Source organism: Berghia stephanieae, chromosome 1, assembly GCF_034508935.2.
Source record: "Berghia stephanieae isolate SIO BIC M18660-M18661 chromosome 1, UCSD_Bste_1.3, whole genome shotgun sequence".
Classification (NCBI taxonomy): domain Eukaryota; kingdom Metazoa; phylum Mollusca; class Gastropoda; order Nudibranchia; family Aeolidiidae; genus Berghia; species Berghia stephanieae.
In genome coordinates, this window is record NC_088360.1 from 61,142,965 (window position 1) to 61,169,021 (window position 26,057).

At 35.4% G+C, this 26,057-nt stretch overlaps 1 protein-coding gene and 2 long non-coding RNA genes across 7 annotated transcripts in view; 2 read left to right on the forward strand and 1 right to left on the reverse strand.

Moving 5' to 3' along the window:
- Positions 1 to 8,675: 8,675 nt before the first annotated feature.
- Positions 8,676 to 12,070, forward strand: LOC144978817 (uncharacterized). 2 transcript variants are annotated; one of them, XR_013646603.1, is made up of 3 exons: positions 8,676 to 8,928; positions 9,854 to 10,033; positions 10,363 to 12,070. It is a non-coding gene; the product is annotated as an uncharacterized LOC144978817 (long non-coding RNA). The 2 variants fall into 2 exon arrangements; XR_013646602.1 differs by lacking the exon at positions 8,676 to 8,928 and having other exon boundaries at positions 8,935 to 10,033.
- A 2,326-nt stretch (positions 12,071 to 14,396) lies between these two features.
- LOC144978806 (uncharacterized) lies at positions 14,397 to 22,500 on the reverse strand. Of its 2 annotated transcripts, none has more exons than XR_013646601.1 (4): positions 21,707 to 22,500; positions 18,786 to 18,898; positions 18,197 to 18,258; positions 14,397 to 17,119 (listed from the first exon to the last, which is right to left on the reverse strand). It is a non-coding gene; the product is annotated as an uncharacterized LOC144978806 (long non-coding RNA). The 2 variants fall into 2 exon arrangements; XR_013646600.1 differs by lacking the exon at positions 21,707 to 22,500 and adding an exon at positions 20,833 to 21,695.
- Positions 22,286 to 26,057, forward strand: part of LOC144978797 (F-box only protein 32-like) — a 38,819-nt gene continuing 35,047 nt past the window's right edge. For 2 of the 3 annotated variants that reach the window (XR_013646599.1, XM_078925305.1), the window contains exons 1-2: positions 22,286 to 22,650; positions 25,694 to 25,790. Coding sequence is in view for 2 of the 3 variants with exons in the window: in XM_078925305.1 (XP_078781431.1) it covers positions 22,523 to 22,650; positions 25,694 to 25,790 (225 nt within the window). In the remaining variant the exon portion in view is untranslated. The remainder of the gene's footprint in view (positions 22,651 to 25,693; positions 25,791 to 26,057) is intronic. The other variant, XM_078925320.1, reaches the window with a different exon arrangement.

The following is a 26,057-nucleotide window of genomic DNA, read 5'->3' on the forward strand; positions in this document are numbered from 1 at the left end:
TAGCTGAGAGGGAAACATTCAAATGCATGGTTAGTTTTGGGAGATGATATTTTTTCCTTGTAAATCATCTCTCTGTCATTCACTGTATTATGTTTTATTTAAATATATATGATTTGTAAACATTTGAGTATGTTCCTCTTGGTTGGGACCTGTGCTTGTGTCTGGATGAGACTTTTAGGTGATCTCAAACTAAGTATTTTGATGGTGTGCTCTTGGAATCTACATCTGTTTCCTATTTGAACCAATTCCCCTTTGTCTTCTCTTTTCTTGGATGCTTTATTGTAATTCTAGAACTTTTTACTATCCCATTTTCTTCCTTTTACTGGCGCTGATATGACCTTAATGTGTTGCAAGCGCCGTAAAACCCTTAAAAACAAAACAAACAAAACAGAAAGCGTAACTGCCTCTTTCTGATGTTATCGATCAGTATTCTTCCCTTTCTCACCTTCTCCAACACTTCCTCGTTCGTACACCTGTCTGTACATGATACCCTCAACATTCTTCTATACACACACATCTCAAATTCCTCTAACCTCCTCGTACATTCTTTGTCAAGCGTCCACGTTTCACAACCGTATAAAAGGGTACTTATAACATATTTTTCTACTACTTTCATTCTGGTCTTAAGTTTAGGTTGTTGTTTGACACAACTGGTCGCATTTTATGGAACACGTTTTTTGCTATTGCTATTCTTTATTTTATATCCTCTATGCCACCTGCGTCATGGTTGATGATAGTGCCTAAATATTTAAATTTCTTTATTTGTTTGATGGTCTCTCCTTTGCTTGACAAGTGGAAGGTCGCGTTGTTGTCATTCTTTGAGACCACCATGCAATCGGTTTTCTTAATATTTAGTTTCAGGCCCATCTCTTCACTTTTGCACACACTATATCAAAACTTTTCTGTACGTGTTCTTGAGAGCATCAGAGTACCGTCGTCTGCGTGTCTTATGCTATTCATATTCTGCCCTCCAACGACGACGCCTTTCATATCTTCAATTTCTTTGAATATTATTTCACTATATATGTTAAAAAGGTCCGGTGATAAGACGCAACCTTGTCTTACTCCCTTCTCGATGTTAAAGAAGTCCGATGTTTCATTATCCAGTTTGACACACGCTGTTTGATTCCAATATAAGTTTTTCACAAGTCGAAGGTCTTTACTGTCTATACCGATCTTTTCTAAGATTTTGAATAGCGTATCGTGCTGTACTGAATCAACAGCTTTGGAATAATCAATGAAGCATAGATAAAATGATTTTTGTTTTTCGATTGACCGTTGCATTAATCTTTTCCATGTAAAGATTGCATTTACCGTACCCTTTTCTTTAACAAAACCAAACTGCTCGTCACTTATCTCTGGAGAGATCTTGCTGCTCTTTCTTTTCATAAAGATTCTTAACATAATTTTTGTGGCCTGGCTCATTATGCTGATTGTTCTGTGTTGGTCACAGTCAATAGTACCTTGTTTTTTTGTTTTTTTTTGGTATCGTAATGAATACCGATTGTCTTAAGACATTAGGCAATTCACCCTTTTCATATAAGACATTAAAGGCTTTTGTCAGAATGTCTATTCCCAGATCGTCGAAGGCGTCATTCAATTCTATTGAGAAGCTATCTTGGCCTACAGCTTTCCCCTTTTTCATCTCTTTGCAAGCAGCTTCTACTTCTTCTCGCATAATCTGGGGACCCGTGTTCACAGTTGCCACGGCTGGGCATTTTCCACTTAGATCTTGTATTGACTGGTAGAATTGTTTGGTGTTAGATTGTTTTTAGTCTTTCAATTCTGTGACATTCATGTTCAATATAATCTTCCTTTGCTCTCTTACACTCACGTTTTATAATCTTATTAGCTTCTTCATATTTATTGCTGTTGCGTTCTAGTTTTCGTCTTTCATTCATCAGTTTCAAGATCTTGTCATCCATCCACTTATGTTTTGGTTCGTTTTTTCACAGATGGGATAGTTTCTCTTGCAGATTCTGTGATACAGTTTGATACTTGATTCCAGTACTCTATCAGCATTCTTAGGTCGAATATTTGGTCTCGAGATCCACCTGTTTGGTCTGAAACCGGCCTGGGTATGACTTACTTCCTCATCTAATTTACCTTCAAGCCTTTTCAAGTTTGTTTTCCTGAGTGGGGTTCCTGACCTCCCATAGTGGACAACGAGGCACTTACTATCCCCCTATCTCTGTTTTCCAGCATGCTTTCTATATTCGTCTTCAAATGAGATTTGGTTTTGACCTGGCCCTGACCGGATACTCTAGCTAGGAGGGATACAGTCAAATGTATAGTTAGGGTTTTGGGAGATGGTATTTTTTTGTCTCGTAAATCATCTCTCTGTTATGCACTGTCATTTTTTACATGCAAGTAATAATAATAATAATAATAATAATAATAATAATAATAATAATAATAATAATAAATAAATAATAATAATAATAATAATAATAATAATAATAATAATAATAATAATAATAATAATAATAATAATAATAATAATAATAACAATACACATTTATACAGCGCTCATTCTCGTGTGAAACACAAGCTCTGGGCACTTTACAATATAAATTATTAGAAAGAAAAAAAAAGAATTCATAGCCAAATCAAGGATTCATAGTGTCAATAAAAGCAAATAGAACAGTAATGTTAGGTGCCCCAAACGTAAACAAAGGTCGAGAAGCACATGGCAAACCACATGTTCCTGTCTTGACAGCTCACGTTCCAATGTAAATAATAGAAAGAAAAATAGCTTTAAAATTTGGCTGTTAGGTGGCAAAAGAAACACATATTCATAAATACTCGATCATGCATCAAATAAGATATGGATATTTTATGGAACAAAAAGGTAAAATTTATCAAAAGTTACGTCTATCTATTTTTAGACCAGAGCAAATTATTGCGCTGGTATGAACAAAACGAGAATTATTCGGAGCCTGATTTTCATAATAATTTAGTCTTATATTATTATTTCTGCAACTGTTAGATTTTATGTAAACATATTTTCAATACTGAAAGTGTATTGCCTACAACTCAAACTACAAAATTGGGAGACCTATATTGTGCGTAAATTATTCCGGTCCCTAACGGAAATCACTAGCAACTTGTTATTGTTTACGTTTGGGGCACCTCACTTTACTGCTCTATACAGTAAAGATGTGTCTTGAGATTCTATTTAAAGGCAGGTAAAGACTTACACTTCCTCAGATCACGTGGTAGTTCATTCCAAATCTTGGGGCCGAAACAAGCAAACGATCTATCACCAAATTTTGTTCTTGATTTTTTTCCCAAAATTTTCGTTTGGTCATTACATGATCTTAAAGTGTAATTTTCAAATTTACACATGACCACGTGATCTGTGAGATATGCCGGTGCTATACCAGTCAAACACTTATAAACAAGACCCGCTGCTTTGTAATATGTGCGCTTTTCAATAGGCAACTAGTGGAGAGAGGCCAACAAGGGGGTTGCATGATCAAATTTTCGTTTGCCAAAAACGAATCTTGCTCCACTGTTTTGCTGTAGTTGTAATTGTTTTATAGAAGCCTGAGGCAAGTTGACAAGCAGGGAGTTACAATGATCTAGTTTCGAAAAAATGAGGGAGACAACCAATATATATATATATATATATATATATATATATATATATATATATATATATATATATATATATATATATATTATTATATATATATATATTATAATAATAATAATAATAATATATATATATATATATATATATATATATATATATATATATATATATATATATATATATATATATATAAACTCCAGTGAACGCAAAGTTGTGCGGCTAGAATAGTCATGAAAAAGTCTCATAACATATAGATATTATTTTATTTTATTCTATTTAAGGCTGAATATAGGACTTATCATTGCTTGCTTTACTATCTCACGCCATTTTGCTAAGCTCCAGAACTGGGTCAGCAATAAACCGACGATGGTGGGATCTGGCGTCGATGTTCGTTGTTTGGTGTTGCTCCACTTGATTTGTAGGGCAGCATGATCACAGTGCTATTTAATTTGACTATAAAAAGCGGAGTCTACAATCTTAATTTTCGTCTTTAGGAAGAGACAATTTATCTCAACTCACTTGTTGACATTCAAATTACTTCTTACACCCCCTTACGCGGGTCGTATATCCGAATGCCAGATGGGCAATATTTTGTGTCATTAAAAAAATCCCATTACAACAATGAGTCAATAGTGAATTGGATAATCAGACCTGCAAATACGTCGGCAGGTATCAGGTTGTTCGAAACATATTGCAAGGAAAGGGCGAGAGTCAATAATATGACTAGGCTAGACTTTTGCCAGTTGAAAGTGGTGAAAGCCACGCACTACGAAATATTATGGGATTTATTTAATTAAATTAATTAATTAATTAAGTTATGTAATGAAATGCTTGCTTCTGTTGACATTCCAACCTACTACTGTGGGGTTCTGCATTTTTCTTTCTTTCTTTCTTTCTTTCTTTTCTTTTTAATAGTTTCAAAGTTTATTCAATCTTAGGCTTTCGCCAATAAATCAACAATTTGATGCCAACATACATGAAAGTGGAAAATAATAAAAAAGGTTAATTAATTAAAAAAAAAAAAATTTTTTTTGGGGGGCGGGGGGTTAAATTATGATTGATACACACGGTCTATATGTCAGGTCAACATAGCTGACACCTGTTGGCACTGAGCCTCCGCTCAGTGAATTGTCTTTTTACTTCACTTGCCAAATGCTTTTGGAGGATGAAAGCATATTTTAACATTGGAAACAACAAGAGATGAAGTGAGTAGAAAAGTGCCAGAGGACAATAGAGAATAAAAATGTTCTAACATTGGAACGTTGGCAGACAAAAAAAAAAAAAACAAAACAATTCACAACAAATGTAAGATCATACGCTGGCACCTTGATAACAACAGATCATAGGCTAGTTAAAACACACTTTGTTATCGAATGGCACAAATATTCAAGTAAACGCAGCACAACAATGCATGAACCCCCCCAAAAAATATTACAAATAGATATTGTCAACAACTCACGATGTCGTAAACAATATCAGCGACAACTTAATATTGAACTAGACAATCTAACAAACGACAACAATACGCCAAACAAAGCATGGTCACGTGTACGAAGTGCAATAATGAATACTGCAATTCAAAGCTCCGGGAGAGCAACAACCAAACGACAAGGCCGTATGTATGACACCACCCTAGTTCAATTATCTAACCAACAAAAAGATTTGCGAATAAGAATACAAAACTCAAAAATGGAAGGAGAAAGACAGAAACTAAAATATGAACGAAACAAAATATTACACCGCATAAGACGTAGATTAATCGAAATTACAAATGAAGAGTTGGACAAAAAAGTTGATAATATTAGTAAATGCAACAACGACCAAGCAATGTAGGTACAAAGCTGCGAGACTAAAAAATCAAAGACCATTTATTGAAAATCCAAAGATAGAGGACGACTCGGGCAAGTTAATTATAAACCCCAATGGCATTTCGAATGTTCTTTTTGAATATTATAAAACAAAATTTCAAGACAACAAAACTCCACACGTCAGCTTAAGATCTCCGACCACTATTAAATAGTATTAAACCTATTACTGTCCCCGCAGTTATTCGCGGCCGCAAATTTCACCCTTGGCCGCAAAAAGCCGCACATTTTTATTTGGCCGCAAAAAGCCGCAATTTTCGCCGTTTTTAGGCTACATTGACGATTTTTTGTTTTTAAAAAAAAACCAACAAAAGCTATGAAAAATTGTGAAAAGACGGCGACTTTCAATGCTAGCATCCAAAATTGGCACTAAATAACGGACAAACATGTCTAGGGCTAGCCTCTCACCTCTATGGCCTCGCCTAGGCTATTGGAGATCCCAAGATTTGTTTTTCGCCTCTTTTCCCCCATGTTTTTCATTCAAAAACCCATTAGGCCCATATTGAAATATAAAGCAATAATAATTATGCTCAAAATTGGATAGTAAGTAGAGAATACAAATTTAATGTGCCCCCATTGGAAAATGAATTTAATTTGATATCCACTTTTGATTCCATTGCTCAGAATCTATCATTCTACCCCTTCTCATAAATAGTAACGCTTAATAATATCAAGTTTACAACAATAATTTGTGTCATCAGATTATCAAGCGTTAAATTTCATAACAAATATATTTTTAAGGCAGCCAATTTAACCATGAAGCTATTTTTCTTTTTTCTTTTTTTGTTTGTTTTGTCTTTGCTCTTCGGCCAGAGAGAAACATACATGTGCGTTGTTGTTCGAGACTACATAGATACAATGTATGTCTAGTGCCTCTCCTCTTGTTATGTTTAATCATCTTAACAACGCCATTCTCACATCTCTCATTCCTCGAGTTTTGTAAATAAAGGGGAAGACCCTAAACGTAAACATTATCTGATTTTTTAAATTATTGATTTCCATTCCATTTCCTAAGAGGTCATTGAGGTTAATAATTATATTGCTCGAGTCGTCCTCAACAATCTTTATATATATATATATATTATATATATATATATATATATATATATATATATATATATATATATATATATATAAAGATTGTTATATATATATAACACGATATCTTGCAAACTGCGAAGAAAATGCATGACTTACGGACTTATCCTCATCGAGTGCAGTTTTGAGCAAAGGAGTTGCCTCCATTCTTGCAATATGACCAAAACATCTCCATTTGCGTCTCTTTATTGTTGTAGCTAGATATACTCAATATATTTTTCTCTCAGGGTTTAGTTTCTTATTTTGTTGGGCCCAAAAATGCATAAAAGGACATCATTTTGTTTTATCAGACTTGTCAATACTTGACATTGTCATTACTGTACTCCACAAAACAAACAGAAGCATTTATTTGTTTAGGGTTTTGAATGAGACAATTGTTTCACATTTCCCTTATTTTCCAATACCGTCCGATATAGTATATGTGCTTTGTCCACCAGGGGAGAGATAAATTATATAGCGACGTGAGCTTGTTGAAATTGTAATTCTCTTTTTATTATTTATAATATTTATGCTCTCTTATTTGCCAACTTATTTTTCCCCATCCCACTAACAGAATTGTAACCAACTGGTGGACTGAAAACACAGTTCCTAAATATAAACGTTTAAGGTTACGCTTAGTTTTGTTTTGGGTATGTTGTGACCATGACGTAACTATAGTACTCTAGTCTACCATGGTTGTGACCCACAGACCACAGACTACTAGGAGCAGACCTGACAACAGCCACTTTTTAGTGGCTAATCGTCCCTGGTTGCATAAAAAAGAAAATGGCGGCGCTCGACCTCTCGTGTTCAGATTCTTTATGGGGGAGTAGATAATGAGTTCCCTATATGGCCATGTCAATCATGTAGACATCCTTTGATGATATAAGCCTACCCTTTGATGTCTACGGTCACCCGTGGCTAAACAGCCGTCAACAGCCGTCAACAATGAACTGAACCATCGTTAAAACACTGGAAGACGCTCATGGCATAGTTGCGTCACAATCACCACGTTGCTGAATATATTATCCAGGCACGGTTGATAGGTAAAAAAGTCAAATTATGTTCTAGTTACATTTGAAACAAAGTATATCACTGATTTCATCTCATTGAGATATAAAGAATGATATAAAATCAAGAAAATCGGCCGATAAATAAAAAAGTTGCTTAAAAAAAAAGCTAAAATAAACAAAAGCAATTTTTAAAATCAAATTTATTCGTAAAACAGTTGGTTTTCAACCGATTTTTCTGAAATAAGGACCAATGTTCTTCTTTTTTTCAAGCTGATTTCAACAATGTGATTTTCAAATTCCTCAGAATTATATTTTTTACTTTTAGATTTTAGCTTTTAGGCCTACTCAAAAAAGTGTTATATACCTTGCGTAACAATAGCGTAATACATCGACGGTGAGATTCACAATTCTACACGAATGGACGGTGGCGGTAGATCAAAGAGGTGTACCAAATTTATTTACCAACTACTTTTCTTAGTGCTAAAATTACAAAGTAATAATTTCGCGTCAGAAAAAAAATAACTCTCAAGTTCCTATCTCTTTATTACAATAAAATTGATACCACGAATGACAAAATCGCCCCACAAATAAGGGAGTTATAAATTATTCATAATATTTTTTTTTAATTTATTAATATAAACCCGATCATTGGAGCCAAGTCTAAAATGTACAAGTAAAAGTGCAGTTTAATATGTCTAATTTGGTTTATCATCATAAACCTGGCCTTTTTTTTTCTATTTTCCGTCCACAAATCAAGGTTAATCGAGCTCAGTCAAAGTCATTCATTTAGAGATTTAAAATCGCACAGCGTCCCTGGTTGCATAAAAAAGAAAATGGCGGCGCTCGCCCTCTCACTAGCCACTTTTGATGACGTTTTCTTACCTTTTGTCGTCTCTAGTCCTGTATTCTCTATGGCACAGACTACAAGGAGTCCTGTGTTATCTTTGTTGTGCCAAGCGCACACCGTCTATAGGAGTGGACACTTGTTATTTTCCTTGGCATCCACTTATAAGAGACTGAAACAGGTAGCCTACCTAAAAAACGTTTTCACTAAATAAATGACAAAATAATGTGGATGACGGTAAAGACGAATTCGACAATGAATGGTGGTGATGATGTGAATGTTGATATTGTTGGTTTTCTTGATGGCTACGCTTATTTGTACTACCACTGCAAATAACGCCAGAGCTTATTTGTACTCTTACTAAAAATAGAATTTGCGTAATTACTAAAAATATAACATTTTATACGGATAGAACTGCAATATACAATGAATTATCTGGAAGTCAAAAAGTGACCACTTCATCTCAGTTGATTTTGACGGACTTTGGTAATTCTTCACTCTTTTCAAGTCACAGAATACTCAGTTTACAAGGTAAGCATACGAAATGCACATTTTAATTCATTTCTTATTTTTATAACTAAACATGCTTTGGGGTTGTGTGTTTGTTGATTGTGCATCAGCTGACGACACATTTGTCGCTACCGCGAATTACTTAACTTTATTACTTTATTTTGTGAAAAATAACAATAACAGGGCTTAAAAAAAATTAAAATACTAATTCCCCCCCCCCAAATATTTTAAATCAGCCTTCCATGTCAGGCGATTAAAACCAGGCGTTTCAATGTTCGATCCCCAGTCAAAAGGTTGCTAATTTTATCAAGATCAAGAGGTTTCGAGTACTCACGACATTCCAGGCTCAGGGTCCTTTAAAAAAATACTTTTCATTCAGTTATTGTTATTATCTTTATTATGGCCGACACAGCATGCATCGTCCATACTTTTTCAAAACTTTTTTTTTGGGGGGGGCTGTTTTTTTATATCGGAAAATTGGGTTTTGTATGTTATGTTCATGGAGAGAGAGAGAGAGAGAGAGAGAGAGAAGATATCTGTAGTGGTAGTATTATTAGTAGTTTTGAAATGCCTATGATGATGACAATGTGAGATAATTATATTAGTGTGATTATTTTTATTATATTTTAAAAAATTACGTACGGCTATGTCGTAGTGGTATGACACTCGCTTTTGGACCGGAAGGTCCTGGGCTCGAGCCTCGCTCGGCGCATAGTTGAGCCCTTGGAAAAGGCACTTTGCTCACTTTCTCTCACCGGACTCAGTTGTAAAATGTGTACTTGGCCGTTAACTGCGTTGTCTCTGTCCGAAGAAATTGTAATATCGCCTAACAGACGTTATGTCCCGTTCAACATGCGAAGTGTTGCTGTTATAAACTTTAGCATTGGCATGTATGTGCCTATTTTGCTGTAGTGAATTAAATTTAATTTTTTGTTTTCATCGACAGCTAACATGAAAGAACACTGTTGACGTTACTGGTGTCCTGACAATCCATAAAGATGCTGGCTCAAGGGCTATTCTGGCAAGGTGTGTTGAGGCAAACCTTTGCCTGTGGCAAAACTCATCAATCAGCAAACCATCATCTGGGCCAGCAGACCAGAGTGTCTGCATGCACTTTTTGACAATGGTTAGTAATGTTTTCAAATCTCCATTGCGCCTTTACATTTTTTATTGGTGATCAATAAAATAAATGCTCATTTTTCTAAATGAAAATGGCAAAGCATCATTTGAATTGAATTACTACTGAATGTATTAACTTAACGACAGACTATAGTTTGTTGCCAAGAGTTTGTTCTATGGATGTAAAACCAATGAAATTTCAAGTGTGTTGGTGTGAATAATGATCATTTTTTAAAAATTGCTATGTCTTTGACAAATGCATTTTATGACAATAATGCCATTTTCAAAAATTGCTAATGAAATGTGTCTCTTTTTTATTTCAATTTTTCCATCCAGAGCAGGATCAACCCTCTTTGTGGAGCTACAAAAAAAGTGGTGGCAAACAAGTAGTGTTGACTTTTTCTGTATTGAGGCGAAAGAGATTTTTATTCCAAGGGTTTGGGAAAGCAAATTGCTTTTTATTCAGAGCTAGTGCACTATTTAACTGTTTTATTGTCTAAAATAGAATTGATTTTGCAGTTCAACTTGACTAGATATCTAATTTTATACGACTTGTTTCTCAAGTAGAATAAAAAAATGAAAAATGAGGATAGCGTGCCATATCATATTTTGAAAAATCATTTAATATATCTAGAAATCATCTGTATAACCTATTGTATACAGTAAATAATTAGGTTTTGTGATTATAATGATGAATTCATAAGGTATGACATCATATTTGACCACAAAATTATTTTATCTCTGGGCGTAAAAAAATCAATTTTACAGCATTTTTTTTTATCTAAGGGGTATGGGTTAGTGAACCGATTATAATTTTTTTTAGACTTAGATCAATCTACAAAATTTTCGTTTTCTTGTCCTATTACGGTCATATTTGAAAGTTTGATGGATCATTTCTTTTAGTTGTCTGCAAAATCAGCCTTTTAACTTTATGTCAAATTATAGAAAAAGCTTGCGCTTTCTCAAATGTCTGTTTTATGGCATTTGTCTGATTTTCTAGCAATCCTACCTCAATCATTTTCCTTTAAATTATCTTCAAATTTATTCAGAATCTTTTCTCTATGATGTGTTTTACATCATGATGTGCAGGTGGTTGAATGGGAGCATCACCCTTGAATCATATACCTATGATGTTCGCATGGGTGTACGATCCGGTAGTGATGTCGTTTCTTCTTCTCTTTACTAGCCTATCCTGCTTCTTTGGTTTGTGATTGTATTTTTGACAGGGGATATTTTTTTTCCTGTAAATCTTCTGCCTGTTTGTTCTTGGTTATTTATAATTTAGCTTATGATATCTTTAGGTTATGATTTTGATTGACATTTGTACTATTTTTGTTAGATTGCTTTTTTTTTTGTTTCAGCGGTCTCTCATATAACCTCAATTGTGTTGGAAGAGACCTAAAGCAACAAACAAACAAAAAAAAAAAACATCATGATGTAAGTGTTTGGGGGTAAATTAAAATTTAGCAATTTTATAAATTTTAAAATTCATTTGTTCCTGTCGATCCGCGCTAAATTTTCAGTTGAAATCAAATAAAAATTCTAAAAAATTATTCCAAGAGTTTTCATGATATAGCTATTTATGAAAGAAACATTGTGTTTAAATTTGAAAGAAATTTATATGCTAGTTTTTGGTGCATCTATGTTAGAAATTTTAGGGTTTTACGTCTAATTTTAGCTTATGTTGCCCCTTAAAAAAGTTGTTTTTTTTAATTCAGTTATTTTTGGTGTTTAGCATCAAATTATACATTACATTATTCGTTCATGAGATATAATTAAAGAATTTTAGAACTATAAAGCATATTAATATTTGACCACTAAAGTAATTTTTTGGTGAATAACAGCAGATATTAAATTATTTCGCAATTTTTTTTCTTAGAGGTATGGGTTAGCGAATCGTTTATAATTTTTTTCCGAATTTGATCAATTTATAAAATATTACTGTTTTCTTGTTCCATATTGGTTATACTTGATGAATGTTGGCCTTTGTCTGCATAATTAGCTTTATTATCAAATTAAAGACAAATTTTTCATTTTCTCAAAATTTCATTGTGCGTCATTCTCTGATTTTCTAACATTCACATCTGGATTGTTTCCCATCAGATTGTCTTCAAATTTGGTCAGAATTTTTCTTATGATGTGTTTTGCATCATGATGGTTGGGTTTTGGGCTAAACAAAAATTTAGCAGTTTTATGAATTTTTAAATCAATTTTTTTTTTCCTGTCATGTCAGTCACACCAAATTTTCACTAAGAAATCGAAAAAAAATTCTGAAAAATTTATTTTCAAGACTATTGCTAAACCTATCCATCTTGTTGTAAGAAACATTTTGTGTAAATTTGAAAGAGATCTGTTCGTTGTTTTTTTCTGCATCACTGTAAGAATTTTTGGGGTCTAATTTGAGCTTATATTGTCCCCCCTGGTGGTAGGGATTTGGTGGCTAATAGTATTAGCGCTGGTGTTAGGGACTCAGTAATAGCCATGTGGTAGGAACTCGGCGAGTAAAAGTGCTGGTGATAGGGATTCAACGAGTAAAAGCGCTGGTGGTAGGGACTCAGTGAGTAAAAGCGCTGGTCGTAGGGACTCGATGAGTAAAAGCTCTATGACTCGCTGAGTAATAGCGCTGGTGGTAGGGACTCGGTGAGTAATAACGCTGGTCGTAGGTGCTCAGTGAGTAAAAGCTCTATGACTCTGTAATAGCGCTGGTGGTAGGGACTCGGTGAGTAAAAGCGCTGGTGGAAGGGGCTCAGTGAGTAATAGCGCTGGTCGTAGGGACTCAGTGAGTAAAAGCTCTATGACTCAGTGAGTAAAAGCGCTGGTGGTAGGGACTCAGTGAGTTATAGCGCTGGTGGTAAGGACTCGGTGAGTAAAAGCGCTGGTGGTAGGGACTCAAAGAGTAAAAGCGCTGGGTAGGGACTCGGTGAGTAAAAGCTCTATAACTCAGTAATAGCACTGGTGGTAGGGACAGTGTCAGTGAGTAAAAGCGCTGGTGGTAGGGACTCGGTGAGTTATAGCACTGGTGGTAGGGACTCAGTGAGTAAAAGCTCTATAACTCGGTAATAGCACTGGTGGTAGGGACAGTGACAGTGAGTAAAAGCGCTGGTGGTAGGGACTCGGAAGAGTAAAAGCACTGGTGGTAGGGACTCAGTGAGTAAAAGCGCTGGTGGAAGGGACTCGAAGAGTAAAAGCGCTGGGTAGGGACTCGGTGAGTTATAGCGCTGGTGGTAGGGACTCGGTGAGTAAAAGCGCTGGTGGTAGTGGTAGGGACTCGAAGAGTAAAAGCGTTGGGTAGGGACTCGGTGAGTTATAGCGCTGGTGGTAGGGACTCGGTGAGTAAAAGCTCTATGACTCAATGAGTAAAAGCGCTGGTGGTAGGGACTTGGTGAGTTATAGCGCTGGTGGTAGGGACTCGGTGAGTAAAAGCTCTATGACTCGAGTAAAAGCGCTGGTGGTAGGGACTCGGTGAGTTATAGCACTGGTGGTAGGGACTCAGTGAGTAAAAGCTCTATAACTCGGTAATAGCACTGGTGGTAGGGACAGTGACAGTGAGTAAAAGCGCTGGTGGTAGGGACTCGGAAGAGTAAAAGCACTGGTGGTAGGGACTCAGTGAGTAAAAGCTCTATGACTCAATGAGTAAAAGCGCTGCTGGTAGGGACTGTTTGTTTGTTTGTTTTTGAGGGTTTTACGGCGCTTGCAACACATCAAGGTCATATCAGCGCCAGTAAAAAGGAAGAAATGGGATAGTAAAAAGTTATAGAATTCAATTAAAGCACCCAAGAAAAGGTAAGACAAAGGGGAATTTGTTCAAATGGGAAACAGATGTAGATACCAAGAGCACACCATCAAAGTACTTAGTTTAAGATCATCTAAAAGTCTCATCCAGACACAAGCACAGGTCCCGACTAAGAGGAATACACTCAAATGTTAACAAATCAAATATAATATGTAAATAAAACATAATACAGTACATAACAGAGAGATGATTTCCAATGAAAAAAATATCATCTCCCAAAACTAACTATACATTCGACTGCTTCCCTCTCAGCCAGGACCAGGACAAAACCAAGTAATCTCATTCCAAGACAAAGACAGAAAGCATGTTGGAAAACAGATATAAGGGGATAGAAGACACAGTATGAACCCCCCTGCCCACTATGGGAGGTCAGGAACCCCGCCCAGGTGGTAGGGACTGGGTGAGTAATAGCGCTGGTGGTAGGGACTCAGTGAGTAAAAGCGCTGGTAGGAATTCAGTGGTGTCACTGATTTTATGACATTAGAATATAAAGAGATTTACAACTACAATCAGACTAATGATTTTACAAAAGGTCCCCACAAAAGTATATCTTTAAATTATTAAACAAGTCTGTTGATTAAATTAAATTATAATTTTATTTTAAAAGATCAAGAAAATGTCAAAATAAAAATGAAAGTTTTGACAACCAAAATGTACCTATTCCGTAACATATAAAGACACACAAACAAATCTTGTCTTCTTGCTCCTCTGTAATCTTGACACAGCATTGCTCTGATGTGTATCATGAACACTACTTCACTCTATACCGATCACGACCCAACAAGTATTGAGAACAACCATGCTTCTCAAATTTGTTTTACATACAGGACTTTGCACTATCCTTTTGAATCTGGATAGAGACTTGACAGACTCAATTGTTAACGGGCACCTTTTTACTATCACACTCTTTTATTGGGATGTGATATTACGACTTATAATGTCCCTTTTTATTTCGTCACTGACCGACCACCTTTGAAATTTTGATATTCTACAACACAGTGTTTGGTCTCCTGTGTTATATTTTTTTTATTCTGTACCGACCTGTATAACACAGTTTCGGCCTTCTCTGTGTTATATTTTTATTGGGACATATAGGAACAGATTTGCCTTCTCTGTACTATGAATTGGTCACCCGTTCACGGACTGACACAGTACAGTAGCCTGCACTATGCCTTGCTATCTTCCGGCCCCAAACGTACTTCACACAATCAACCCTGCATTATGTGAAGGATAGCTAGTGACGTTTGGCGACTGAGAGACGTTGTCATTACAAGATAGCATAGCAACAGGTTTGAAAAATACCAACTTGTGGTTGCCTAAAGCTAATATCCCATTGAGACTTAAGCTCGTTCTACAGTAACGTGACAGCCCCCACCCACGTTAAAAATTTACTTTTTTGGTGGTTTATTACATGAAAATAAATTTTACGAATGGACAATGAGTAAAGGTATTAAGGGAATTCTGTATGAAATTTCCTGTGTAGAGTCACATTTGAAAAATTTCGCAGTCTAACTGTCTCTGTTGTGTCAAGGGCATCTTTATGGTCGCATGTCTCTGTTATCTGGAGTCCCTGTCTGGTCAGTCTGTGCGTCCATAACGTCTGTGGTCTCTCTGTCTGGTCAGTTTGTGTGTCCATAACGTCTGCGGTCTCTGTCTGGTCAGTCTGTGTGTCCATAACTTCTGTGGTCTCTGTCTGGGCAGAGTGTGTATTTATAATGTCTGTGGTCTCTGGTCAGTACGTGCATTTACAATGTCTGGTGTCTCTGAAAAGTCAGAAAGAGGGTTAGAATGGGGATTTGTCTGTATTAAGTCAGTCATGTCGACAATGTCAAAGTCTTTATCTTCAGAGACAAGAGTCAAAAATTGTTCCAACTGGGAGATTCTTTGCAGAAACTGATGTTCTACCATAACTTGAAACAAGCTATTGATCCTGTTTGTCACTGAAGATACAATTTGATACAGTCCTTCCTGTGTATTTGTCACACGTCATACTGGTACAGTAGAACTCGGAAATAGCGAGTTCGACGGGTCCACTCCTGATTACTCGCTATTTCCGAGTTCTCGCTATTCCCGAGTTGCCAGGAAAGGTTATAATATTGCTGGTTATTCCCCTCAGTGTGTAATTCGAGTAAAAGCCGTCGCCCCTATTTCAATTTCTTCACAGAAGTGGCAGAATGCTTGTTTTTTTTTGTTGTTTTTTTGTTTTTATTTTCAAGTAAAATCATGACTAGAAAAAACAAGAACATAGAAGTGTGTGTGTGTGTGTGTGCGTGTGCGCGCGAGTGTTTGTATGCACTCGGCATGTTTGATGAGGTAAGCAAGCGCATCACTCAATCACTGACCCATTGAAATAATGGTTCCACACTCCCCTCTCTCGCTGATCGTGTCGTTCGTTAACGATGCTACTCGCTGACCGATGCTGCGAAGTGAGGCATGTTGACATGTGCTTACCTCGCGCGTCGCGTGGCACCACATTAGGTGAATAATTTACCCCCACCCCCAATACACACACACGCAGACAAAACCCAACCCCCACCCAAATTTGTTTCGCCTATTATGTACTACTACAGACTAGGCTACTATGTAATATTACTCGTAACGAAAAATAAGAAAAGAAAAGAGGCTAGGCTAAAAAGATTTAAATTGCCATTGTCTCTTGTTTTGCTTTACTTCGTTCGCAGTCCTAGGCTGGGGCAGGAAATGCTCGTTATTTCCGAGTTGACCTCTTTTTCATACTCGCTACTTTCATGCTAATTTTATTGACTCAAATAAGGGAAAAAAACGGGGATTTAGATTTTACTCGCTATTTCCGAGTACGTTACTTTCATGTTCTACTGTACAATGTCAGTTTCAGGTTGGTCATGGATTTCCAGTCTTTCGCCCGCCATGACCCTCATCATCTATGCACATAATATTCACAAGTGGATACAAATATCGATTTACTTTGTATGTTACATCCATAACAAACACATCACAAAAAACACTCAAATCACGCCTCATTCTTCCCGTTACTTAAAACAAATACTCAAAACCACCATCCTCATTCACACTGAACTTTGTTACACCTCCTTCCTCCTCTATCTCTCTCAGTAATTCCTGTACCGTCTCACCGTCCGTCCTGTCAATATCAGTCTTGAACAATCTCCGCTGCAAATCTTCGACATCTTTAGGCAATACATTTTATCCTTGGCTTGATTGAATGTATTGCCTAAGTTGGGTTGTGGACACCTTTGTTTTAGCCATAGCCTTCACTGTCTCATTCACGAGGGGCAGGCGATTCTCCGGATAAAGTGAGGATGGCTAAATGTAAAAAGAAAAAAGATTAAAAGTACAAAATTGTATGCAATAGCATTCAATTCAGACCTGCCAGCTAACAAAACAAAAAAAAGCATTTTATTTTTTATTGACAATTTAAAGACAAAAATCTGCATATAAATATAAACCCATAATGCACGAGTTGTGTTTGTCACTCTAAAATACTTGAATGAACTAAAATGCAACAGGCGCTCATCAAATTCAAGGGTTAAATGAATGACTGCAGAATTCCCAAAAAATGTCGCTTCATTGTCTTTGTAACATTTTCATGGCATACAAAAACGCAATAGAGTGGTCACCATTTATAATTAGTCCTCAGAAATCAAGCACTTATAACTGCACCGTACTCATAGTCAAAGTCAAATTTTATTTTTAAAAGTCTATGGACAACCATCAAATCTTAAAATTCCTTATCTGGAACAAAAAATAAACAAAGACAAAAAAAAAAGACCCAAAAAAATACCACCACCTAGATCTGCTTATATTGTCTTACAGGACTTAATAGCGCTTACAACATTATAAAAAGGATGATGATATGGTGACTGATTCAATAGGGAACAGTAGATTTCACGAGCACCTCAAAGATGTACCAATTTTGACATTACCTCAAAGTCTCACCGAGACACAAGCAAAGGATCCTGCTAAAACATTTACATAATGCAATAATATTCAAAACCTATAACTATAACAGTACATAACAGAGAGATGATTTACAGTATAAAAAATCATCTCAAGAAGAAAGGTACTGTATTTGACTGTCTGCATCCCAACTAAAGACCCCCCGCAAGAACCAGGAAAAAAATGAGCAATCTTAATCCATAACAAAGACAGGGAGCAACATGGATTACACTCAATAGTGGGAGGGGGGAGGGACAATTAAGTACTGAAAATATAAAGTAACAAGAAAAGAAAAAATAATACATATTTATACAAAAAATTGAGTCTAATTGCGACTAAAATAGAATTTGCGATTAATTGTTGTCAAGTGTAAAATTTTCGGCAGCGAAAAACTGTAGGGACAAAATGTCGATGGAAAATAAGTATAAAATGAATGAGTCTTACCAATTTATCGCATGGGTGATTAGCCCCTGTAACCCTCAGAAGCCAGTATTAATTTCAGAGTCCTGCATGGTAAGAAAAACTTTTTATTACAAAATAATAAAATTATCCACAACATAGTATGATAAAATATTAATAGCGTTGTCACTTGCATAACTCAATTGTGAAGGATTTCAACATGCAGATTATAGAGCAATTGAAAATAAATCTTAATAAGACATTCAATAATAATACTAATCCAGCGCAATCAGATTTTTTGAACAAATCAAGTCTTTCACTTTTTAAAACTGTTCTGGTAATAGTTGAACTATTGTCTTGCTGCATTACATCGTGCAGCCCGCCCACTGAAGACTGTAAATGAGCTGCAGATAGGCACACATTGCCTCTTCCTCTGGATGTTTTAAAATTCAGAATCAGTTTGATTGCTTTATTAAAATTGTCTTGGCAATCAAGATAGAAAAGCTGATGGTGATAATTTACTTCCGAGTTATTCTGAAATATTATAACCTTGTGCATATAATATTTTCATTTTTTTAAAAATATGTAAAAGTAAAAAAACACCTCCTGCCCCCGTCCAAAAACAACCTCCTACCTCTGGTTAGGGCGAACTCCTTCGCTTGAAGTCAATTGCTTTTTGCCCTGCTTGCATTCATAGACACAAAAGTCATAAATTAGCCAACTTTCCTCAGGGTGATATGATGGAAGCTGAAAAACACGGAATAATATAAAAGATCATAACATAAATACCTAAATATTAAGTTTAAAAATTGCAATATTTTCTCCAACTGAGACAAAGGTGTTACAGTTCAGTACGTTAGAAGAATAAGAAAGTAAGTCGAGAGTTTTCTCGAAGAACTTAAATTTGTGACGTGGTACTCAAATTAGGGACTAGGTCAAAAGCTGAATGGAATGGCACAAATGGAAAGCCAAAGGCATGTTGTTTTCAATATTTAAAGTCAATAAAAATTCAAATTCTGTGCATTCTAATATTAGGCAAACAACTACAGACCACACTAAATTGAATTGTATTAAGTAAAAGGATCTTGTCACATTCAATCAAGCTGTCGAAAAATTACTTCATTATAAATTGAAGTTCAGATCCCATGTTTGAAGCCGTATTAGGAAAATTCATGTATCTGTGTATAAGCCAAGTTTCATCAAAATCACAGTGGCAACGAGTGTCTAATATTTGCCACCAGATACACTCGTAAAATTTGAGTGTAGGCCTATTTAGCAAAATCATATATTAGGAATGGTTTATACTACATCATAAAGTAGCGCATGCCCGTCATCATCCTGCATCTTTTTTATATATATATATATATATAAATATTAAAAAAAGAATTGAGCTTTCATAAGCCGCAATATCCACCAAACATGCTCAAAGCACTTTACTAAGGATCCATGACTAGCAGCAACACGTAACAAGTAGAACGTTAGGCGATGTTTTTCTTCTGACAGACAACGCTCTTAGCGGATAGGAAATCATACACATGAGTACAGTGAGAGAACGTGAGTCCTTGACGAGGCTCGACCCCAGGACCTTCCAATCCGGAAGTGAGTGCCACACAGCCGCATATATCTTGGCTGTTCTTGAGAATTTGCCAAAGACCTACAAACTAATTAGTAAAAAGAGGGGAGATGGGCAGAAATAGACAGACAGATACACACTCAGAGAGAGAGAGAGAGAGAGAGAGAGAGAATAATATCAGTTGCCTGTGGTGTCAGTCCGTTTAGGAGTGAGGTGGCGGAAGAAGTAGTCTAGCACTAGTACTTGGGTAGTAGTAGTAAGTAGTAAATAGGGGAGGTCTTCTGCACGTTCCTTGAGCTAAGGAAAGTATTCCTTCAACTAACCTTAAAATAAAAAATAAAACCTTGTACATTTCCAACACTTGGACCTGCACTATGACCTATAACTAAAACTAACAAGACAAAAAAACCCCCCGCTAAGACTCCTCTCCAGTACCTTTCAATATTTCAAATTGAATTATAATGGCTGCGGAAAACTAAAACAATGGTCATATAAGGAAATTTACAAATCAATCAAGTTGTTCTACAGGTTTTAAAATGAAAATATGAAGTAACAAGATATCACTCTAATATAGTGACACCTAACTAACACTAGACATCACACCAGCAGCAATGCTGAGCGGAGTAATTTTACTTTTTTCACTAGCAACCAAGTTGCCACATTGGATTTTCTTTCTTTACTTTTTTTTTTTAGTGTTCTGCTAATGTGCAATCTACATTTAAAATAAAAAGTGGCATCTTTCATTTCTTCTAATTCTTAACAGACACGATTATGTCCACTTCACATCTCAACAACAGGGACAATTTTTTTCACTTCTTGAGGCAGTTTTTTCTTCTTTTAAATTTCATTTTTTTAAAAGCTTCTTTATTGATTTGTTTATAAGTTCTATTGTTCTTCTTTTTATTATAATTTCATTGTCAATATCATTTTCATCAGCATACTTTTACAGTACTTTTATCATGTTATTCTTACGCTCTTACAATTACAGTACAGCAGAGCGATACCTAACGCAGACCTTTAAAGTGCTACTAAATTTGAAAAATTAAAATAAAACGTTTGACAAAAGATCCACAGTTCAAAAGCTAAAACAACTATAAAGTGAAACTACCTCGAGGCTCGAGGAACATCGGGGGTAAGGTCTCCCGCCCATACTGGGCACTGTGGGACTGGAAGTCTAGAGAGCTGCGCCGGTGGAACCCGTAATTTAGTTTCTTAAACGGTTCCGATCATTCAGGAGAGGCGTAGTACCTATCTAGTTGTAGTTATTAGTAGAAGAAGAAGAAGAAGGAGCATGTTCAGGTTCAAGTTCAACCCTCTTAGTAGGCACTTGCAAGAATTTTTCAAAATAGTGGCTATGGGTATTAATTTAGCGTAGAAAAATAAAGGGGAGTGAAACATTAATTAGAGTGAAAAATTATCGCTCTGTCTCAACTGGTTAAAAAGTTATGACCGTTTATGTGGTGGAAAATCTCTATATATAGATAGCTTAATTAGTAATAGGAAAAAATGTGACCAAAGCACAGCATCCCAATGGATAATCACGTATAATTCAGAAACAGCTTCAGATACAACTTTGAAATTTTTACATGTGGTAAATCAACATCTCTGTAATACATTGCAAACAGAAAATGAATTATTTATTGAGAAAGAAAAGTATAGTTTAGAGCTGAGACAGCTGAAATCAAGGAGAAATAGATCACGACATAGAGTATCATACAAATGAATGACCTATTGGAATTTTGGAAAAGTCGATAATAAAATATTTATTCACATGAAGATAGACCAAATACACCACTGAATCGGCGTCATTTAGTTGTTCACTTTGAACTTTTCAAAATGAAAATAGACCTCATAAAAGCAAAGATATGAACTGACAAATGTTTGAGGTGTACTCTTCTTAGTTGATAGAGTTAGAGTGAGAATGACGAGAAATGAGTTGCCACTTAATTAAGGAAAAAAATTGTCGTATCTAGTTTACTTACCTTCTGTGTTGACTTTTTAATAAAAAGTACATTATTCTCATTTTCGAATGTTTTCAAATTGGAGAAAAGATGAGAATGTCTCGTTTACCGAGAGGGCCATTTTTTTTTTTGCTTCACATTTCTCAAAGAAAGACCGCGAAAAGTGGAGGCTGGTCGGCTGGTCCTTGAAAGCTCACAAATGCAACTTTAAACGCATAAGAGTGCTGGGAGTAGGTAGCTACAAAGAGGTAAAGGAGCGGTGGTTTGCAACTTTAAACACATAACAGTTCTGGGAGTACAAATAGTGAAAAGCGGTAGTTTTCGCTATTTGTAGTGGTAGTACAAATAACCACTTCGTTTCTTGATAACGATATTGATGATGATAATGAGAACTACTCATCAAAAATGGCTGGCTAAAAACAATAACAAAAAGGTGAGTGCATCAATTACGTTCCTTTGGAGCAAGATAAATATAAGGAAGGCATTTTCTTTTTCACTGTATCAAACAATTGCGCAGCAATTTTTTCACAGTCGTTTTCTGCTCGTTTCACTTGTTACAGTGAAAAATTGGCTTCCTAAAAATAAAGCAAACTTCATAACAGTCGTAATTTCTTTGTTCTTGCAAGCAGTTTGGGTCCCAGCTGATTTCTTTCTTGGCCAATCAGTTCTTGACAGTAATGTATTTCGACCAATGAAAAAACTCTACTGTATTCTCCTCGGAATCATGATTGATATTAGCATATGTTTACAAACAAATAGCACGCAATTTCTCCGAAGGCTTGAACCTAACGTTTCTACGAATTCATTCATTCAACAGTTGTTTATCTTATCTTAAATATGCCATTCATTGGTCAAGATTGGAGATCACCGGGAGAGCAATGGGTCAAAACAGCGGAAGGATGGGAAAGAATGAAGTTGTGGAGAGTGAAAATATTTGAAAACCTGAATGAAAACGCTATTGCCAGGTAGGTCGGAGCCTAGCTGAATCTGTTTTAAGTTTAGGCAGGTACCTACGGCACGGCTATGTTAATGTTAATAATTAATGTTATGGTTCTTCAACTTCAATAGTGTAATCGTAACATTGTTGTGTAGTAAAGTATAGTACATATATTTCAATTGCTTATTATTACGATCATCGGTTCTCCTTGTCTTTTTAACAAGTCACCCCCCCCCCCTTGACATTTAGACCTGACCATCTTTAAATATCTATCTAGATAGGCTAGATACCAAGGCCTATTACTAGGCCTACTATTACTATTACTTACTATTATAGTAAAGACTGCAGCTATTCGGACTCGAGTCTGAATTGAATAGTCTCCTGTGACTATTCGAACTCAAATTCCAATACGCATGTGCAATCAACTGATTATTCAGACTCGGTCAGAATAGTCTTCCATGGCAATATAGCTTTTGTTTGTTTTTGTTTTATTATTTTTTTTTAATTATTATTTTAATTACTGATAATTCCATCGAATTGGTGCAACTGAAAATAACAGTAAATGGTATAGTAACGTAAGTAGTCTTCCCCCCCCCCCCCCCGCCTTTTTTTTATATTTGAGAACGTCTTACCCTCCCCCCGCCCCTTTTTTTTATTTGAGAACGACAAAGTCATAGTCATAGATCAAGTGGAAGTCAGAAATTATAAAGAACAAATGAGAAAGTAACTGTGATCTACAGGAAAAGCTTTTCTAAGAACATAACACGATGTGCACATAAAATCAGGACAAAGAAAAAACATTGCGATAGTGTGAGACAGGGACCAACCATCCTTCTTCAGGCCGAAGTATGGGTATGAGTATGAGCTGAGCTGTATCAGTGTGATATATATGAAGGTAAAACAAGTTCTTCTGAACTCTTCTATTTCTATAACTATATCCGTTTTCCACCCTCTACCCACTGACCAGCGTCCCCTCCACCCCGTCTCTGCACATGCATATTGGACTTTGATTCCGAATAGCCATGGGAGACTTTTCAGACTCGAGTCTGAATTACCACTTCGTATAGTAAATTATAGACAGGTGCCTGTTTCTCATTAGATGAAAAGTGAAGCGCTAGTAGTTTGGGTTAAGAATTGAATATACAATTTCACATAATCACTGGCGCATTATTTTTCACAGCATCTGAATGGTTCTGGTTTATCAATAAAGAACAGAGATCAAGCTTTCTTTTGGTATGATTATCAATTTTAGGCACATTCTATCAATAATCACAATCACAGTTTGATTAATTGGATAAAAAAATTTCGTTATTTTAATTTATTTTGAGGATTTTGTAAATATTTGCTTTCAAATTTGAGAGTGAAAAAAAAATTAAAAAGAATGCCCATCTAGGCACTTCATTTATCTGTCTTTTCCGAATTTCATCACATTCACATATTGTTGTTCGATTTTTTCCCTTCAGATCTAAGGCCTCATGCCCCAGAGTTTATCCTATTTTTATAGCATCATAAGATAATAGTAATTGCTTGCTGCCCTGAGGACGCACGTTTATCACAAAGTACTTTCTGACAGATCTAAATGATCAAAAGACCCCAACCACTGCTAAGTGGACAAGGGGGTCAGAAAAATATTCTCAACTTCACCTGGGATTGAACCCAGGTTCCTTAGTGTGTGAAGTTAGTACTCTACCCATTGAGCTATTTGGACCCCCCAAATATCTAATGCAACGACACGAATTTATCAAATCCCTCATTTGGTGACATACAAACTTAAGACAGATTTGAATTTTTTAGTAGGCATTCAATGAAAAAGCTTGCTTGAGCAAGGGATCAAAGCAATCTATGACTTTGTGGTGACTTTAAATTACCTTTTAATAATTGATAATCTGCCTGTCATTGGCAGAGACGTTACTTTCCAAGACGAACTTATGCAAAACGCCACGACACTTTCAATTACTAACCTATAAAATAACAAGTCCACTGAGTTCTGTGGACTTTAAATTTAAAAATCAATTGTTGATAAAAAGTATACATAATTATTAATTGATTTTTTTTTCTTTTTTTGCTTTTGTGTGGTAAATCAATTGTCAATGACAGATAGTATTTCAAATGCTTGTTGTTTTATTTATGGATAGCAACATTTTATTGGAAGTCAATAATAATTTCTTCTGCTTTTCTTACATTAAGCTCTCAATAATTTGTATCCCACATTGAGACAAACGAATTGTTTATATTTTTATAATCAAAATTGTTTACTTGTGCTTCTGCACTCATTTGTAGAGTTTGTAAACAGTACTCTGAAGAGCTAACAACTATAAGGAGCCCTCATAATTGTAACAAGAGAGTTACATTGAAGCGTAACCAGATCTGTAATTAATCAGCTAGAAATCCCTGGACACAGCTAAGCAATAATGGATTTTCTTATTTTCTTTTCAAGTATTGTTGTTACAGACGTTGCTGTAAATAATAATAATGGTAACGATGATAATAATAATAATAATAATAATAATGATAATAATAATATAATAATAATATAATAAGATAATAGTAATAATAATAATAATAATAAATAATAATAATAATAATAATAATAATGATAATATATATAATGATAATAGTAATAATAATAATAATAATAATAATAATAATAATAATAATAATAATAATAAAAAAAAAAAATAAATAAAAAAAATAAATAATAGTAATGATAATAATAACACTTAGTAACATCCGCACAAACTTAGCTGATTTAATGCACACTCCTTCCAAATCCGCCGTCCTCTAGCCCATTACCCTTTTTAGCCTGCTGCCAGAGCCGTAGGTTTACCATCATATTACTGTGAATTATCATTATTTTTACAATGTTTATTTGAAACTCTAATCATTAGATTAAAATTAACGTTGGTTTTATGGTCATTGTGGCTATGATAAATACCATTCTTACCAACTGTAACAGTTATCATACACTGCTGGAGACATCGATAACATTACCATAACTTATTTCTTCGAATTATTTATTTTAAAAGTTTAAGTGTAATTATTCAATACATACATGATTTTTTTTTTTTCAGAATCAACCGCCAAACAATTGAAAAAGAATATAATATTCATCATGAGACCCCTCGCAGTCAGCCACATATTCCCTTCAATAGTGGTGGGAGCAAAGAAGTAAGAATAGACTCAATAAAAGTAAATGAATGATATCTTCTCCCTCCTCTTATTTTTTTCATTCAATTTCTGTTATATAATTTGCTGGCCCCTGTTTTTGTCAATTTGTAGGGTTTGTTTTATTGTATTCCATTATATTGTGTGAAGAAATGTCTAACTAGTCTTTGATGAGATTAGGGAGTGTTCAAATATTATTTTACACCTTTTTTGGGATTTTTATTAACCCCCACCCCACTACCTTTTCTTACACTTATCCACCTGTCCTTA